Genomic DNA, 19880 nt, shown 5'->3' with positions numbered 1-19880 from the left:
TTTATCAGGGAGCAGGGGTTGATAACAAAACAGAGACACTGGAGGTTAAATAACATTAGAAGAACAATCAATTTCCAGCCAAACAAGAATGGGGAAAACTTGCTCTTTCCTAGGCATTCAGGTGAGACAGCTTAGGAGAAAGAACCAAGTCCTAAAGCAAGAGGTACTCCAACACTACCTAACAATACCTAGTAATGCCAATCCCTAAAAGATCAAAAGGGGAGCAGAGTTTGGAGGTTCAGTCTTACCAGTTAAAAGGACTTGGGAAACAACTTGGTCTTTTTGCACAAAGTATAAATTTCAGTGTGCACAAATTAAGGGTGATCATCAGGTAATTGGACAGATTATTAGAATGAAAATCAACACATCAACAAAAAGTAACAAACTAACAAAAATCTCTATCCTATATCTGTAAGGACCAGTACATATTTTTAAAAAATTACTTAGTGGGCCACAGGGGTGTCTCAGTTGATTAAGTGTCTGCCTTCGGCTCAAGTCACGATCCTAGAGTCCTGGGATGGAGCACCACATTGGGCTCCCTGCTCGGCAGGGAGACTGCTTCTCCCTTTCCCCCTGCCACTGCCCCTGTTTGTGCTCTGTCAAATAAATAAATGCTAGGGGGAAAAAAAAAAAGGCATTTAAAAAATGAGTAAATTAAAGTAAAAATTACTTAACAGGCACAAAAGGGAAGTGTGAATCATCATCAAGAAAAAAGGAGTCAAAAGAAAACCCCAAAAACACTGAACTTAACTAACAAATACTTTAAATATCTCTTACAAATATGTTCGAACAACTGAAGGAAAATAAGTTAAAGAAAAAAAGGAAAATGTAGTCACAATGAGTGAATAGGGGAAAATATCAACAGAGAAATACAAACTGTAAAAAAGAAACCAGAATTTAACTGAAAAACAACAAAAATGAAAAATTCATTAGAAGGGCTTAATAAAGAATGGAGACAGAAGAGAAGTCTGTGAACCTGAAGACAGAACAATCTAAAGAATAAAAAGAAAAACGAAAAAATGAAAATGAGAGACTCCAGGGCTTGAAAAGCAATTAAACGGTATAAAAATACTATATATAAATAGACTAAATATAAATATAATAAACTAAACACTCCAACTCATAGGCAGAAATTATCAGAATTGATTAAAAAAGCAAAACTTAATCTCATATATTTTAAATATTAAGACCAAACAGATTGAAAATAAAAGGACAGAAAAAGATGTACCACACAAACAACAAGGATAAGAAAACTGACAGAGCAATATTATTAACAGATAAAGAAGACTTCAAAGCAAAGAAAAAGGGGGTTAAATTCAGATAAAAGGAGTATAATTCAAAATCCTAAATATGTATGTATTTAATAAATGAGCTTTTGTTCATGAGTCAAAAAATGACAGAACTAAAAATAGAAAGACAAATCCATAATTTCAGTTGGAAATTTTAACATTGCTCCCAGTGTTTAATCTCAGTGTTTAATATAATAAGTAATCAAAATATCACTATGGATATAAAAAAAATACGGCCCCCAAGAAAAACTGGCTAATCAAGTCACAATTACAAATGTTAATATATTAGTAAGTTACATAACTTCTCATTTTAAGATATTTTACATTTAAAACTTCAAGTATTTTGATATGACTTAGTTTTACATAAAAAGAATTCTATATGCAAACGGTCAAAGTTATGATGAGGGTCACAGATTATATCTATCTTCTATATTAAATTACTAAACTGGAATAACAATTCCTTTTATTTACAGACATTATAGAACACGAAAATAAACACATGTGAAAGCAGTATGAAAATATGGATGGTGGGCAGGGGATTAGGAGATAAAGGATCCTCATCAGAAATGAGAAATCCTTTCCACAACAAACAGACCAGATTTTTAATTGATTTGTATTGAATTAGCAAATTAGCTCAAAACAAATGCTCATTCCAGCTGTTAAATGTTTAAAATATTATTAGAAAGAGGTTGCTAAGGTACTACTTCTCTATTTTTTGCCACTCTTCAAATCTTCATTTATTCTAAAAACAAATCAGATTTTGAATGTTTCCTAGTTTCATCAGAAAAGCAATCCACAAAACACTAAGAGACAGTCAATTACTTTACACTGTAATATTATTTATCCTTGACTCATATCATGGCAAGTTCTAAAAATCCTGTAAAGCACAACTATGAAAAGAAACTAAAAGATGTTTGTTAGCTGATAGAAAATAGTAAAATACTTTTTTTTTTTTTTTGAGAGAGAGAGAGAGCGCGTGACTGGAGGAGGGGAGAGGGAGAGAGAAAATCTCAAAGCAGGCTCCACACCCAGCACAGAGCCTGACATGGGCCTTGAGCTCATGACCCTGAACGAAAATCAAAAGCCAGATGCTTAACCAACTGAGCTACCCAGGCACCCCTATTTTTAATCTTTTATATCTGAATTAACTAAAATAAAAACAAACCTAGAACAAAAAGACCATTCAAATACACAAAAAATCATACAGCATAAGTATAAATCTTTGAACATGAAAAACATGCTTGTTCACTTTACTTCTGCTGATTCTTTATGCAACATTACTCTCTGTCTATGCTTCCACAGCACTTACAACAATCTAATATTATAATTAGTTATATATATATCTGCTTCATAAGCTCCTTTAGGCAGAGTATAAATTTTCATTTGTGGGACTGCCTTGTGGTTAGCAAAATGCTAAATATCCAATTCAACAAATTCAACAAAATTATAGCTATGTCTATATGAGGGAATAAAATTTTTAATAAATAAAGACTATTTTGCCTAGATGCTCTATTTAATGAAGCCCAAATTTCATGTAAACTATTGGGATAGGACACTTAACTGGCTCCTAATACAAGAGTCAGAAACCACCAGCCTGTAGTCTTTGACCTGATCTATAGAACAAACATTAAGAGGTAACAGCTGTATTCATGCCAAATATCTATCTCATACTTTTAAAATTCATTAGCACTAGTATTACAAAGTACTACAATAAAGCGCTGTGACTTTAGAAAAGCTGTTTCCATTGATCTTCCTTCTGAGGATGTCTCTTTCTGAATGATTCTATTATAATCTCCCTCAGCATCTCTGTACACTCCCCTTTGTTCCTCCTCCTCTATTCAATATGGATGGATAAACAGTCAGATACAGGAGCTATTCATTACTACACTGTACAGAGTACTGCTTAAAAGCACAGATTTAGATGTCAACAAACCTTTGCAAATATCCTATTTATGAACTACGGGGCCAACTTACTTTACCCCTCTAAGTTTCAGGACCTCATCTATGTCAGAATCTCACAGAACTGCTGCAAGGGTAAAATGAGACTATGAATATAAATACTTAGCACACAAAATGTACTCAATGAAAGTGTCAGCTAATACCACCACAGACAAATAGAACTTAATTCATTCTATCACAAACCTTTATATGTGTTTCCCCTATGTCACTAGGCTGAGTATGTGACAGACAAAAAAAGTTGCTCCTAGTCTCTAAATGATATTCCCTCCCCCATATATATAAATATAAACACCAAAAAAGGGTCAAAGAGCTAAGAGTGGTTTTATCTCAAATAACAGAATTCTGGGTGATTTCTCTGTTCTTACATTTGCTTATTTGTATTTTATATAGCAAATATGTATCTCTTAAAAAAAACTTTTTTAAATAGGTGAAACAACCCTAATGTAGCTAGAGATAAGACTTGCTTGGAAAATCTTAAAATAGACCTAGATTTCATAGAACATTTGTGGACAAAAAGCTTTCAAAAAACATTCTAACCAAAATGTCCTATTTGAGATTTTCAAAATTGGCTTTTAATTTCAAAAATTACAATTGATTATTTTTATAAGACCCAGTTTGACAGACTAAAGCAGTTAGTGTGTGCTGCTAAGGTTTTCACTAAAAATGTCTGGTTATGGCAGCCAAGACCGAATGAAGGAATACAGGAATTACAAAAGCATGGAGGGAAGGAGATAATTCCCGCGACTCAGAAATAACTTTGTAACCAGCGAAGAGCCTGTTTTACTCCAAAAAAGGAATTAAAAATTTGAGTTGACATGACAAGCGTTAGAAAATCATTTCCCCTATACTCTTTCCTTCTGACTGACTCTACTTTAAAAGCTTAATTTAAACCAATTAAATTAAAAGCAAGGGGGGGGGGAGATCCTTATCTCACATCTGCCTCAAGTCCTGTCACAGAGCCTCTATCTCTTTAATACTGGATCCCAGAAAGCATCTGAGCCCAGGGATCACAAGGAATCACAATCCATTCACTTGAATGAAAAGTTTCTGTTTCAGGTTCTGTGTTGTACAAGATATAAAAAGACAAGAAAAATCCAATCACGGATATGATCTGACCACACACATACATCATTTACCAATGTCCACAGTTGGAACTGACAAATCACTAGAGTGAAGACTCTCCCTTTCTCCTTGCAGCTCTACAGATACTCCTCCTAAACTTTTCACTTCGCTGAGGATAATCTCCTCAGATCTGGCCAACTATTTTCAGATAAGCAGCTACCAACCCCTGATGGAAATGCCAAAAGCTTTCTAAAGACAGGGCTCCTACTCTTAAAAAATTTACAATATAAAAGGATTCAAAGAAATATCATATAAACTACAGTACAAGGCATAATATGGTAAATTACATAAAATTATTAAATTAAAACATGAAGAGGAAAGATCACACTCAAATAACAGGTACGAAGGAGAGTAACAGGAGAAAAGTTTTCTTTTAAAATGAACAGAGAGAACAATGAATTCTGGTACACTGAAAAGAAATTTAAAAAAAAGAATAAAAAAATGAACAGAGAGAAAGAAAGTGAAACATGATTGAAGAAACAGACAAGAAAACAAAGAGCATGCTCTGAAATAAGTAGCCTGCCCAGAATGAATAGCATAAAAGATAAAATTGGTGACATCTTTAAAAAGGGCCTAAGGGCGCCTGGGTGGCTCAGTGCGTTAAAGCTTCTGCCTTCGGCTCAGGGTCCTGGGACTGAGCCCCACATCAGGCTCTCTGCATGGCAGGGAGCCTGCTTCCCTTCCTCTCTCTCTGCCTACTTGTGATCTCTGTCAAATAAATAAATAGTATCTTTAAAAGGGGGGGGGGGGCTAGAAGGCCAGGATGAAGACTTCGTGCTTCACGTAGTAGTTAAGGGAGCCATGAATATATTTTAAAAAGTTCAAATTGGCTGCAGTTTCTATTAGGCAGATAGATCTGTACTTCCTATCCTTTACATATACTAAGACATAGACAGTGGGGAAATAAGGAAAACAGAAAACATGTTAGAAAAGCCCCTAGTTAATTCTACTATCTACCCATACCCAAAAGGGGACAGTATCGATACATGAAAATACAAGAATATGAAGTATGGGGAAAACAGTCAGTGAAACAGTAAATGTGGGTCCACCTGAGCCTAGATGGCATGAATTACAGATTAAACAAGCATGGTTTTGATAGTTTCTCCATCAGCACCTGCCAATCCAAAATCAACAGTCCAATGGTGAAACATTGTTAGCAGAAGTGGAAAACAAAGTAAAATACAAAGGAGATGCTCAATACCCTACTGGGAAGAAAAGGGTGTCTTGGATGATGGTGGTTGGCAGTGAACACCAAAAAATAGACTGGAGAACTGTTATGAACAGGACTTACTGAAAAATTAAATTTAAGAAATGAATAAAAGAGAAATCAATGATTTCTAATTTTTTGGCATGAGCAACAGGGGTGATAGTGGAGCCATGTATTTATTAAGATGTGTTACAAATTCGTGGGTGAGTTAGAGAAGGAATCAAACATTCTAATTTCACATATTTTAGACGTGACACATCTTAATGGAGATGCCAAATAAGCCATCATGTTTAGAGAGCAAACTAGAAAATTCTGAGCAGCAACTATGAATCTGAGCCTTGACATCATGTAGATTATATTTAAAGTCACAGGAATAGTAGAGTGCACCTTAGGAGAGAATGCAGATCAAAGAAACAAGAGCCTAGCCTTTGGAACTGTGATATTTAGTAGAAGTCAGATGGAGAATGAACCACTAAGGAAATTAAGAAAGAAGAACTAGAAACATAGGAAAGAGTGGTGTTTCAAGAAAAGAAGGACTGAATACTAGTAAGAGGCAGAGTAAGAGGAGAATGAAACCCCAGGAAGGCAATAAGGTAACATACAAAGTCTGTATTCATTGGCACAGAAAAATGATTATGACCATACAACAAAGAAAATCAACTATGGAGTCCTCTCTCTGGATTCAAGTCTCCGTTCAACCACTTAGTGGTTCTGTGAGCTTTGGCAGGTTGTTCATCCTACCTAAACGAACTTGCCCATCTATCAAATGGGCATGACAGTAATACCATCTATCTAAAGGAGTGCTGTGAGGACTGGTTACTACACAGAAGTTGCTTAGAAGCCTGCCTATAATACTGTAACTGCTCTAAAATGTGTGTTATTACTTAATGTTACATAAAAAACCCACAAATTACAAAACCACTATATAATATGATCCCTTAATACACAGAAGACACTAATACATTACACATACGTTTAGAAGTCAGAAAACTATACATCAAAGTAATAAGAGTAGTGGGACAATCAGGAATTTTAAAAAAGTATAATGATGGCTTACTTTCTTATTCTACTATGAACATATCTGTTGTATAAATAAAATAATTTTTATTTTTAAGGGAGACTAATTGGCATTGATGCAATTTTTGAAACTCCTAGAAAGAAAATAATTACAATAAAATATAAATGTCCACTTAAAATAATTTGGCCTTAGTTTTGTTAACAGTTCCCAAATGTTTCCAATTATCAAATACTAAAAGGATACCAAAAGGCTAGTTACCTTTATGCTTGACAATGAAATAAAGACATGAGAAAAGGAGATTTCCACACTTTATTCTACCCAATTCTAAGCAACTTAGACCTCTAAGAGTGAGAATGCATTCATATATTAATTTCTTTAGTTTTAAATGAAACAATCACCATGAAATATAATGAACACTTTTTTCTTTTCTTTTCTTTCCTTCCTTTTCTTTCTTTCTTTCTTTTTTTTCCAGCATGAAGCCCAACACAGGGCTTGAACTGATGACCCTGAAAAGACCTGAGCTGAGATTAAGAGTCAGACACCTAAGTGAGCCACCGAGGTGCCCCTAATGAACACTCTTGTTAAGAAAAAAAGAGTAGGCAACATCACAAAACCAAACTCCAAAATAAGAAGATATAACTTCAAAAACAAAAATGCTAATCATATTTCCACTATTAACCATGAAATCTTTTTTTTTTAATGCATCTCCCCCAAACTAAGAATCATAATTAGGTAATTTCTAAGACATTCTGCACTATGTTTTAAATAGTTAACTTAGAACTCTATTTTTAGAACCTAAACCACAATTTCTTTTTGAAACTTTAATAGCAGGCAGTTCAAAATAAAAGCTCTATGAATGCAGGTACCTTGTCTGAGTAGTTTACCTATACAATACACTGTTAATGCTTATAATGGTACCAGACATTAAACAAACTAAATATCTACCTTAAGAAGACACTTGCAAGGCTAGAATTTGTAACTTTGTTTTTCAAAGAAAAGATTATGTGCAAGGTAAATAAATAAACAAATATAAAAAATGAACAAAGTATGCATGCATATCTGTTCAAAAAAGTAATCTCACTGAAAAGCTCATCCCAACATACATACACACTATTATGGGATGACTATGTGCTACATGCTGCACACTACCCCCGGCCCCTGTTACATTATAAAACCCTAACCTCCAGTACCTCAGAATGTGACTTTATTTGGAGACAGGGACATCAAAGGGGTAATTAAGTTAACATGAGGCTATTAGGTGACTGGTGTGCTTCTAAGAACAGGCAATTAGGACACACAGAGTGACACACCAGGCACATACAAGCACAGAGGAAAGACCGCGTCAGGACACAACAGAAGGTGGCCATCCACAGGCCAAGGAGAGAGGCCTTAGGAGAAATGTAACCTGCCAACACCTTGATGTTGAAACTGTAGCCTCCAGAACTATGAGAAAATTAATTTCTATTGGTTAAGCCACAGCTGGTGGTATTTTGTTATGGTGGCTCTAGCAAACCAATATATATATATATTATATATATATATATATATAAGTCAGAGCAAGACTTATGATTATTTATTTAAAATTAAAACATTTAAATTCAAAAATGCACAGAAACTGACAAGAGTGACAACAGGTAATATTTACTTAATATCTATAATGTGCCAGATCCCAGTAAGTACCACATAAGCACAGTCCAATTTAATCCTCACAAAAAAATCTTAAATTCTATTATTAATGCTACTCCAAGATAAGGAAATTAAAGTTTTGATGACAAGAAACCTATATACAGTAGAATGGAAACAGAAGTAGTTGACTGACTATTCTTCCAAAGTACCGCTCTTGATCAATATACTAAACAATATTATTTTCCATAAAAATGAGATGTGATAAATAATCCAAAAAGTAGAATCCAAAACCAAAAGTGATATCAGATGAAATCATCCATGTCACAGACTTTTCATGATATAAAAACATAAATGTACATCACCTCTGTAGATAGGAAAAAAGGACAACAAGACAAACAATTTTGCCCTCCTTGAATTATAAGACTTTTCAATCTGTGAGAAAATGCCTTTTTCAGGTGAGGAAATCTACACCCAAATAAACTTAACGACTTGGCACTTTCCTAACTTCTGACATTTTCCCATGCTATTTCTTCTGTTTTTTTACTCCTGTCCAGTTCAGTTCCCTCTTTTTCATGTGATCATAACTCCAATGTCATTTTCTTACAGTGAGGCTTTCCTAACATCCACACCTAAATTAAGCACAACCCTCCATTTTTCTCTCACAGGATCCAGAACTTTTCCTTCACAGTATTTATCATAATTTGAAAAATACTTTATTTGTTTAAAGTAAAACTCCTCCACAAAACTACCACTTGCAGAAAAATCAAAGCTATGCTATTGTATCTTTAAGAAGCTAGCACAGCCCCTGAAACATAACAGATCCTAATTAAATATTCATTGATGGATGGATAAATGAACCATTTTATGTGTGCAAATGAACTGCTAACATTTACTAAGCACTTACTGTATTCCAAGAACTGTTCCAAATTTAGTTACATTTAATTCTCCCAGTAACTCTATGGGGTATAATTGTTATTGTTATCTTCATTTAACAGATAAGAAACTGAGGCACGGAGTGATTAAGTAACTTGTCTGCACTGACAGCTCGTCAGAGAGTTAGAATCCAACTGCAGGTAGTCTGACTCTAGCTCTTAAACACTGTGGTATAGCTACTGTGACATCCAAAGTTACTTTCACAACAAGAATTTCCTTTTAGAAACTGACTACTGAGGGCTCCTGGGTGGCTCAGTTGTTAAGCGTCTGCCTTTGGCTCAGGTCATGATCCCAGGGTCCTGGGACTGAGCCCTGTATCAATCTCCCTGCTCAGCAGGAAGCCTGCTTCTCCCTCTCCCACTCTCCCTGCTTGTGTTAACTCTCTGTCTCTCTAGGTCAAATAAATACAATCTTTAAAAAGAAAAAAGAAACTGACTGGTGGGCCCTCTGTGGTAATGTATTTTTAACTTGACCAAAAAAGTATTTACAAGTTAAGACAAATCTGCACCTATGAAAAACTTTCTTCAGAGGACTAGAAAAACATAATCATAAAGATGTGCCAAATGTGGAACACTGCCTACAGATCTGTCAAACCAATTTATCTACAACATACAAAGCAACTTTAAAAGACTATGGAAGAACTCAGAACTTTTCCTTTTTAATCTCATGCTTCTTTTAAAAAGTTCCACCAAGAGTGCTATGAACTGTGTCAGCCTGATGATTCACAGACCTGTACCCCTGGGGCAAAAAATACCTTATATGTTAATAAAAAAAATTTTTTTAATTAAAAAAATATATATATAGTGTTTTATCTCCCCCCCCCCCAAAAAAAGTTCCCACCAATAGAACCAAGAGGTAAAGCCAAAACACACATGTTCCAAGTTCTTGCATCAGGTCATCAGACTAAAGCAATGTTAAAATATTTTTCATTTTTAAAAACATGTGACTTTGTTTCTGAATGTTTTGTGGACAAAATAAAATTCGGAGTGGAAAATTAACAATAACAGAAGCCTTTTCTTTTCCTTTCTTGAATGTACTAAAGTTAAATGATCAAATTCACCCAAAACAGAGCAATTGACTACATTGCTATAAAAACATGACAAGTCAGGATCTGTCATATTTCCTTCCAAAAACAAAACTCCAAATTCTAGTCTTTCCTCTTTATCTACACTGATTCCTCGGTGTGAAGAAACAATGTATTTACTCTACATACTTATAATATGAATCTTTGTATCAAATAGGCTATAGTAACAGTGGTGAACACTGAGGGAACACTATAACTAGGCTTATTTATTTTTTAATAAATAACTCTTTGAGTTAGACCAGGGCAGAAGTAGGATTCAATTACTTTATATTTTCCCTATCTTACAAGACCTCCCATAACTCAAAATCTAATCTGTGACCCTTGCCCCATGGGAATTCTAATAGCCAAAACTTCACCACTTTCACTGACTAAAAACAAAATAAACAAAACCCGCATTACTTTCAAAGGCAGCCCCCTCTTCAGATCTCCAAGTTAACTTCTCAATTCCCTCCACCACACCTCATATGGCATTGTTGCAAGTCCCTGAGCATTTCATCCCTTGAGTACTCTCTATTGATGTGCTCTTTAAAACAGGGTAACAGAGCATCTAGAATGAATAAATGATGGAGTATGGCCCAATCATCTCAAAATAGAAAAAACCTGTAACAAAACAATCCAAACTTTCTTTAGTATTTTGGGCAGCCACATCACCAATGATTCTTGCTTGGTTTACATTCAAGGAAAACTGTTCTTTGATTCATAATTACTGTTAAGGAATCTACTCCTTGAGTTCTTCACATCTAAGTACAGGTTTTTATTCTGGTTAAATTTCACTTCTATCTGGCCAACAACCTTCCCAACTTCTGGATTTTGGCTTCTCATCTGAAAGCATTGTCATACTTCAGTTTTAACTCCTTAGTAAAATTATTCAACATGTCACCATTGCCTCCATACAATAAATGCCTCATTAATAAAACCCTGAAGAGAAGAAGAGAGAACAAACAGATCCCTGGGGATCTCTGTCCAAGGCACCACTTATGCCTTCCTCAGTCTCCTCAGAAACAGCTATTAGTTATAATGCTGCCTAACTCATATCCTTGTTCATTGACCTTTTTCCATATCCTCTTATGTATATCAGAGTTTTTCTTTCTTTTTTTTTTTTTTTTTAGGATTTTGTTTATTTATTTGACAGACAGAGATCACAAGTAGGCAGAGAGGCAGACAGAGAGAGGAAGTGCTTGGAAGCAGGCTCCCTGCTGAGCAGAGAGCCCGATGTGGGGCTCAATCCCAGGACCCTGGGATCATGACCTAATAACCCAAAGGCAGAGGCTTTAACCCACTAAGCCACCCAGACTCCCCTAACAGACTTTTTCAAATATCTAACAGATGTATATCACACCTATTACACTACTCTGATCTGTAAGTTCAATAAACCTATTAAAGAAAGAAGAAATGAAAGAGATGACAAAGATAAGTTAGTCTGTCATGACTTGTTCCCAGAGAAGCCGTGCTGACACACAGTGAGCAGTCCTTTTCTCAAGCTCCATCAAAAAGAGTAGAACACTGTTGGAGTGAAAAACAGAATCTGACCCCATAATTTGACCAAAGACAATAATTTGTAAGCATAAAAAAGCGGAGTTTCATACTCAAGTGATGAAAACAGGAATATCATTACAGTTCCTAATTAATATGTAAGTGCAATGTTGATTACAAACATTTATAATATTTCCGGTTGGTATCACTTTTGCCTGCAAAGATAAATTTCAAATTAAAATGTCTTTGTGGGGCGCCTAGGTGGCTCAGTGGGTTAAAGCCTCTGCCTTCGGCTCAAGTCATGATCCCGGGTCCTGGGATCAAGCCCTGCATCGGGCCTGCTTCCTCCTCTCTCTGTGCCTGCCTCTCTGCCTACTTGTGATCTCTGTCTGTCAAATAAATAAATAAAATCTTTAAAAAAAAAAAAAAAGTCTTTGTTGGGGGCACCTTTGTTGGGTGGCTCAGTCATTAAGTGTCTGCCTTTGACTCAGATTAGGGGCCTGGGATCAAGTCCGCATGGGCTCCCTGCTCTGCAGAGACTGCTTCTCCCTCTCCCACTCCCACTCCCCCTGCTTGTGTCCCCTCTCTCATTGTCACTCTCTCTCTCTGTCAAATAAATAAATTAAATCTTTTTTAAAAAAGTCTTGTTGGGTTTCTAATATATCTAAATAAATCTCAGCTAATTAAAGAAAAATGTTATTAGTCTTAACATATTAAATAAAAACACAACAGTTCTTGTGGAATATTAGCTGCTAGTAGGTAATGTGTGAAATCAAGCTGGTCTAACATATTCTAAATCTCAGGGTTTCAGCACTGGAAGCGACCGGGGTTACGGTTTACCAGCGCCACGTTCTACAGATGAAGACACTCAGGTTCTCTGAGACGGAATAACTTGATTGAGCTCACAAAACTAATTCTGGCATGGCCGGGCATAAAAATAAGATCTACTCAGAGGCTACTGATATCGTACAAAACCCCGCTTTAAAAATAAAAGAACAGAACAGAACAACACATTCTTACCAGCTGCACTTCACCAAAAGCACCCCTTCCAATAACTTTCACAACATCATAGTCTTCTGCCTTCATCTGTAGCCCTCTGATTTTCTTCACAATTTTCTCATCTGTAATTAAAAGATCATATTTATAAGCAATACTTTTAAATAATTCTATATTTGTAAGCAGATTTTTAGTTCAAGAAACTATATTCAGTTTTTAGCTAAATCTGTCAGTTTTCAAAGGTTACTATTTTAAAATGTAAGATACATACTAACTTTACATCAAAGAACCAAAACTCTACAGTTTATTAACACATATAAAACAAACATTACTAACTACCAAAAAGCAGCAGTGAAGCTATTTCATTTCTGACTCTGTTGCTTGACAAGATGACAGCTGAACAGTGATGACCCACATAGTCCTAGAGCGCATTGTGAATCATGGCAAAGAGCTGCTATGACATTACCTGCAAGGCTAATCTTAGTAATAAACTTAGTAGCCTACTTCTCTGAATGGTAGTAATCACATATGATAGATATGGTAACTAGTCAAGATTGTTTAATTATGAAAACAGCCCAGTCTCTGACAATTCCAACTTAAAAAGCTCACTGTGTTGCTTACTAAATACTGAATTATTTTTGAGAATCTGTCCTTAGAATTCAACTTCATTTACACCTTCACTGCAACATCAATACTGGCAAATATTAAGTTATTGCATATACAACAATTTTTATCACATTATCTTTCATTAGCTAGACTGAAATGTCTACATTTATACAAACATAAAGCTCATTAAGTCTCCTGGGTAATGTAAACCTAAGTCTTAATATTGGTAATATTAATTTAAAAGTGCTCTTTGAACTGCCATAAATAACCTATCCTGAAATCATTAGTCTTAATAATTTATACAAAATCTTGAACTTTACCTACTTTACAAACTGCAACTAGTTCTGCAGTTTTGCTTTGAAAATAAAAAATCCTTGTAATTTAAAAACAAACCAAATAGCAAACTAAAAAATATTTAAGGTTAACAATGTATAAACTGTAATATAAATCTCATCAAAAGTATAGTGATAGGATCAAATATAAAGTTTACTCACATCTATTTAAAAAATTATCTATATTCTTGTTTTTCCTCAAGGCAGGAAAATCCAAATCAAGGACCAAGGAATTTAAGCCATCCTGTTTAACAGAAAATAGAAAAGGAAAAAGAAAGTTGTTACAATTTCCAAATATTAAAAAAAAGTCTTAAATTTTTGTTATAAGCTATTCTTGCTATCAATCCATTTTGATATGAAATTGCCCAGTGGCTCCGTATAACAGCCCTAACTTGTTTGCTAACTTCTGCTAGAAGAAGAATGATCCTATCATGTTTTCATTTGTTATTTTAGCCAATAGAAAAATGGCATTTTTGTATGTAGGTCTTTATTTGTTTATTTCTTTGGAGAGGTGGGGAGAGGCAGAAGAAGAGGGACAGAGAATCTTAAGCAGGCTTCATACCCAGCACAGAGTCAGAGGCCAGGCTCAATCTCACAACCTGAGATCTTGACCTGAGCCAAAATCAGAAGTCAAGAATGCTTAACCAAAGACTGAGTTACTCACCTGCCCCTAGAAAAATGTCATCTTAAAATATGCATCCCCTGGGGTGCCTGGCTGGCTCAGTTGGTAGAATATAGGACTCTCGATCCCAGGGTTATGGGTTTGAGCCCCACACAGGGTATAAAGATTACTTAAATATAAAATCTTAAAAAGAAAATATGTATCCTCTATTATTTTTGCTAGTCAGATGTCTTCCTCTCTCTCTTCAAATGTCCAGGAAAATTTCACCAAGTTTCTGACTTTAACGAATACAGACTAAAGAAAATAATCCCATTTACAATGCATCAAAAAGAAAAAAACGCCTAGGAATAAATTTAACCAAGATGAAAGGCCTGCACACTGAAAACTCTTAAGACAGTCATGAAAGAAACTGAAGAAACAAATAAATGGGAAGATATTCTCTACTTAAGGATTAAAGGAGTTAACATTGTTGAGATGTTCATACCAGCCAACCAATCTGCAGATTCAAAGGAATACCTATCAAAATTCCAATGGCATACTTCAGAGAACTATAACAAATAACTGTAAAATTTGTATGGAACCACAAAAGGTACCAAAGAGGCAAAGCAATCTTGAGAAAAAACAACAAAGCTGGAGACACCATGCACCCAGATTTCAAACTAGACTACAAAGCTACAGTAATCAAAACAGTATGGTATTGGTACAAAAACAGACACACAGAGCAACAGAACAGATTGAAAGCCCAGAAATAAACTAAAATATATATGGATACTTAATCTCTGACAAAGGAGGAAGAACCTATAATGGAGAAAGGACAGTCTCTTCAATAAACGGTATTGGGAAAACAGGGTAGCTCAATGGCAAAGTAATGAAACAAAACCACTATCGTACACCATACACAAAAATTACCTCAAAATGGATTAAAGACTTGAATATAAGACCTGAAAACCATAAAATTCCTAGAAGAAAACACAGGTGGTAAGCTTCTTAACATAGGTCTTAGTAACATCTTTGTAGACAAGGAATGAAAAACAAAAATTAACAAATGGGACTACAGCAAACCAAAAAGCTTCTACACAGCAAAGAAAACCTACCGAATGGGAGAAGGTCAGCCAACCACATATCTAATAAGGGGTTATTATCCTAAAATAATTAAAGAAATCATACAACTCAACAACTAAAAAACCCAAAAACTTGATTTAAAAAATGGGTAGAGGATCTGAAGAAACATTTCTCCAAAGAAGACATACAGATGGCCAAAAGGTACGTAAAAAGATGAACATTACTAATAATTAGGGAAATGCAAATCATAACCAAAATGAGACATCACCTAATACCTATTAGAATAGGTAATATCAAAGACAAGAAATAACATGTCGGAGAGGATGTGGTGAAAAAGGAACCCTCTCACACTTCTGATGGGATTGTAAATTGGCAGAGCCACACTGGAAAACAATATGGAGATTCCTCAAAAAATTAAGAATACAACTACAATGTGAAACAGATATCCCACTTCTGGATATTGATGCGAAGAATATGAAAACACCTATCTGAAAAGATACATGCACCCTAAGCTAACTGCACAATTATCTGCAATAGACAAGATACAGAAATAACCAAGTGGCCTCCAATAGGTATATGGATAAAAAAGATAGTATATATACAATAGAATACTACTCAGCCATAAAAATGAATGAAATTTTGCCATTTGCAATAACATGGATGGACTTTGAGGATATTATACTAAGAGAAATAAGTCAGATGGAGAAAGACAAATACCCTATGGATTCCACTTACATATGGAATCTTTTTTAAAAAATGAACAAATGAACAAAACAGAACAAAAACAAACTTGCAGATACAGAGAGCAGACTAGTGGTTACCAGAAGGGTAACATCTGTATACAGATGTCAAATTATAAAGCTATACACCTAAAATTTAATTAAAAAAATTCACCCACACTAAGAAAACTCCCATTCACTCGACAAGCATTATTTTTTTGCCTAATGCACACAAAGAAGAGAAAAATCCAAAAATATGGGCACCTCGGAGGCTCAGTTGGTTAAGCCTCTGCCTTTGGCTCAGGTCATGATCTCAGGGCCCTGGGATCGAACCCCGCATCGGGCTCTCTGCTCAGCAGGGAGCCTGGTTTCCCCTTCTCTCTGCCTGCCTCTCTGCCTACGGTGTGATCTCTCTCTCTCTCTGTCAAATAAATAAATAAAATCTTTTTTAAAAATCTAACAATAAATATGACCCTAAGTATTCTTCCCCTCAGGGAACTCAGCCTCAAAACTAAATTTCCCTTAAAAACATAAAAATGGGATGATGCATTATTCAGATTACTACTTTTTAAAGTTTCCTATATTTTTCATACTTTCTACAATAAGCACACATTAAATTTATAATCAAAATAAGAAAAAGTACCTACATATAATTTGCTGGGGGGTGAAAAAAAATAGTAAGAAAAAAGTCTTTATTCAAAGGATACGCTTGTGAAGGTAACAGTATTTCTAAAACATTACTGCATATACTGCTTCATCTCCAAGTAACTCTGAAGAGGGCATGAAGAAATATTCTTCACTCTAAAAATAAACTAAGACTTAAATTAAGTAACTTTGACTTTTCCAAGGTCATGCTACTAGGAAATGACATATCAAATACTACCCAACACTAAAGGTCCCATATATATATAACTCATCCCCCTAGTCTCAACGACCAGACTAACACTGACCAGAGCCTGGAAGAGAAAACAGGGAGCTTAAAAAGCTGAAGGCTTTTTAAAATAAAACAGCAATAAAGATGCCTTTTAGGGATCTGAGAAGGGGGAAAATCAGAAACGCAATCTTGATTCTCAAACTGAAAGAAAAAAAACATTAAAAAAAAAGTAGTAAATATCCAATTTCTAGTGAAGTTAAGATTGTAACTTTCACATTTTGAGATCTCACACATACCCAAAATTCCCCTCTCTAGGGCAGTTGAACTGCTTTTTAAGGATTCCAGCATTTTAGCATAGTAGGCTATTAAGTGCCAAATTATTGCTGTAACTCTTTGGTATAATTTTGCTATTTTACTAAGTTTAAAATGTAAAATCTGAATGACTTATATTTTTAGATTATATATATAATTAATGACTTTAAGTCAAAGAAAGGTACATTTATTTGGAAAGACTTTTTCTATACCTCCATTAACCTTCACAAGAAGAAAAATTTTAATTGACAAGGCAAAAGCTTCTACTACAAGAATAAGTATCTTCCTCTCGTTCAGAGACTTTTCAAATGGAATATCAACACTTCATACAGATATGTTAAAAGTAACTACATTAAAATCTCCATCTACACATTACGAAGAAAAAAATCCTTTGGAAAAAAGAACTTGCTTCACATTAGTACATGCTTCTAGCTTCACATTAGTAAAATGATTAAATCCGGGCGCCTGGGTGGCTCAGTTGGTTGGGCAACTGTCTTTGGCTCAGGTCATGGTCCCAGAGCCCTGGGATCCAGTCCCACATCGGGCTCCCAGCTCCATGGGGAGTCTGCTTCTCCCTCTGACCTCCCTCTCATGCTCTCTCTCACTCTGTCTCTCTCTCTCTCAAAATAAGCAAATAAAAAATATTTTAAAAAAAAATTTTAAAAAAATGATTAAATCCTCACTTACCCCACATCCTCTCCACAAGTTATCATAAAAAGATGGGATTATGTAAAGATTAAACAGTTGAGAAGAAAATCCTGAAATAGTTTATAAATTTTTCCTATAACATCCCCCATCAGTGTAGAGTCAGAGAGCTTTCTCAGCAGTTCTAACATTACAGCAAGTATTCAACTAATCAATAATTTCATTTTGTTTTTTAAGCCATTTTTTAAAGATCAAATACTACCTCATTTGTACATTGTTTTATTTTTATATAGTATTTCTGAATGATACTATAATCTGCTAAAAATTTATATTTGAAGAAAATGTAGGGAGTAATATATACTTATAAACTTACATTTACACATGAAGTTTTATATTTTTTTTTTTAGACACCAGTATTTTCAGTACAAAAATTAATACTGAGATCCAGTGGCTGGGTTAGCTCAGGAAATAACTGAAAGCCTATCTATGTCTATGGCCTTCCTTGTTACGTAGTTTTACATAAACCTTAGGTAGTAAGATTTTTTTTTTCAGCGTCTGTGATTTCAACTCTGATTCTCTTCTTAAAAAGTGCTACTAGCTGAGATAAAGAAATTTTAAAAAGAATTCCAAACTACCAAAACTTCAAAGCAATTAAGAAAATTAACACTATTTGTCCCTTTCATCACTTCCAAAAGCATAGAAATCATAGGATAACATTTAAGAGTTTTGCTTTGGTTTGTTTGGGGAGGGGGCATCAACTGGGGGAAGGGACAAAGGGAGAGGGAGAGAGAGAGAATCCTAAGCAGCTCCATGCCCAGCATAGAGCCCAACACCAGGCTCGGCTCTCACAACCCTGAGATCATGACCTGAGTTGAAATCAAGAGTCAGCCGCTTAACAGACTGAGCCACCCAGGTGCCCATAAAAATTTTTTTTAAAGAGAACATTTAAAAGTGCTATAACAAAACAAAACACCAGCACCACAAAATATTCAAGGACCAGAGAGAAAAATGCTAAATAATGAATAGGAGCCAAAGGCACAAACATCCAGAGGATTTCAGGGCAGGGAATAGTAAAACCAATGACTGAGAATGAAAAGGGCCAAAATGTGGTAAGAGGGCCAAAACCAGACTGATCACTGGGAAAACACTAGCTGAAATAAAAATCCCAGCCCTTAAAAGAGACTGAAAAAGCCCAAGTTTTATACAAAACTGCCTAACTAGGTATGTCAGATATAGCTGACAATCAAGTCTTGAGGCTAAGCTCCCAGAGGTTGCCCAGTTACATCTCTAATATAACTGGCTGATAAACGTGAATCAGCTCCAATACTGGACCATGGTTGTCTATAAGTGAAGAGTCAGCATCAAAGGAAGGCAAACAGCGCATTATAATACTGTCTTCCAGAATAAATGGGTACAAGCCAACACCCAACTTCTCCCATTATAACTATCATGGTGGAAAATACATATGTAATTTCCTATTTTTCTAACTTTTCCTGAATGAAGAGCCTTTTAAATTTTAATTGTCAAGAAAGAATGGAGTACTGGACTTGTTTTCACTGTCACTATATATTGCTTCTAAATATCTGCTTTTAAAATGTCCCAAAAAAATGCATTCCTCTCCTTCACCTCCCAAAAAAGGAAAAAGTCTGGAAAGACTTCACCAACCTGGATTGTCTGAAGTGGTAAATAAAACGATGGAGACACTATTCTAGGAATTCCAATTGTTAAAGGCAGCACAACATAACCCATAGCTGAAAATTGTATAGAATTATGAGTTGTCAGCAAATGGAAATACTTGAAACTATAAAACTGAGTAAGATCACTAAAGGAGTAAGTACAGACACGTGAAAAAGGATCAAGGAACTGAGTCCTGGGATATACCAATATTATGAGATTGAGAAGAACAGAGGACTAAGAAGGAATCAGTAAGGAAAGAAAAAAAAAATCAAGATTTGTGTTATCTTGGAAGCCAGGTAAAGAGCTCTTAGCACAGCATTCCCC

The 19880-nt window shown here is 35.1% G+C and overlaps 1 protein-coding gene across 4 annotated transcripts in view; it reads right to left on the bottom strand.

Moving 5' to 3' along the window:
- The window catches only part of ROCK2 (Rho associated coiled-coil containing protein kinase 2), a 144063-nt gene that overhangs the window by 68471 nt on the left and 55712 nt on the right, over positions 1-19880 (bottom strand). For all 4 annotated transcript variants that reach the window (XM_045084871.1, XM_045084870.1, XM_045084872.1 and 1 more), the window contains exons 2-3: positions 13808-13889; positions 12732-12832 (exon numbers count right to left, since the gene is read on the bottom strand). In XM_045084871.1, the coding sequence (XP_044940806.1) occupies positions 12732-12832; positions 13808-13889 (183 nt within the window). The remainder of the gene's footprint in view (positions 1-12731; positions 12833-13807; positions 13890-19880) is intronic.

The sequence above is a fragment of the Mustela putorius genome, unplaced genomic scaffold, assembly GCF_011764305.1.
Source record: "Mustela putorius furo isolate JIRA1106 unplaced genomic scaffold, ASM1176430v1.1 tig00000813_pilon_pilon_pilon, whole genome shotgun sequence".
NCBI lineage: Eukaryota > Metazoa > Chordata > Mammalia > Carnivora > Mustelidae > Mustela > Mustela putorius.
This window is presented reverse-complemented; position numbering and strand designations above follow the sequence as displayed.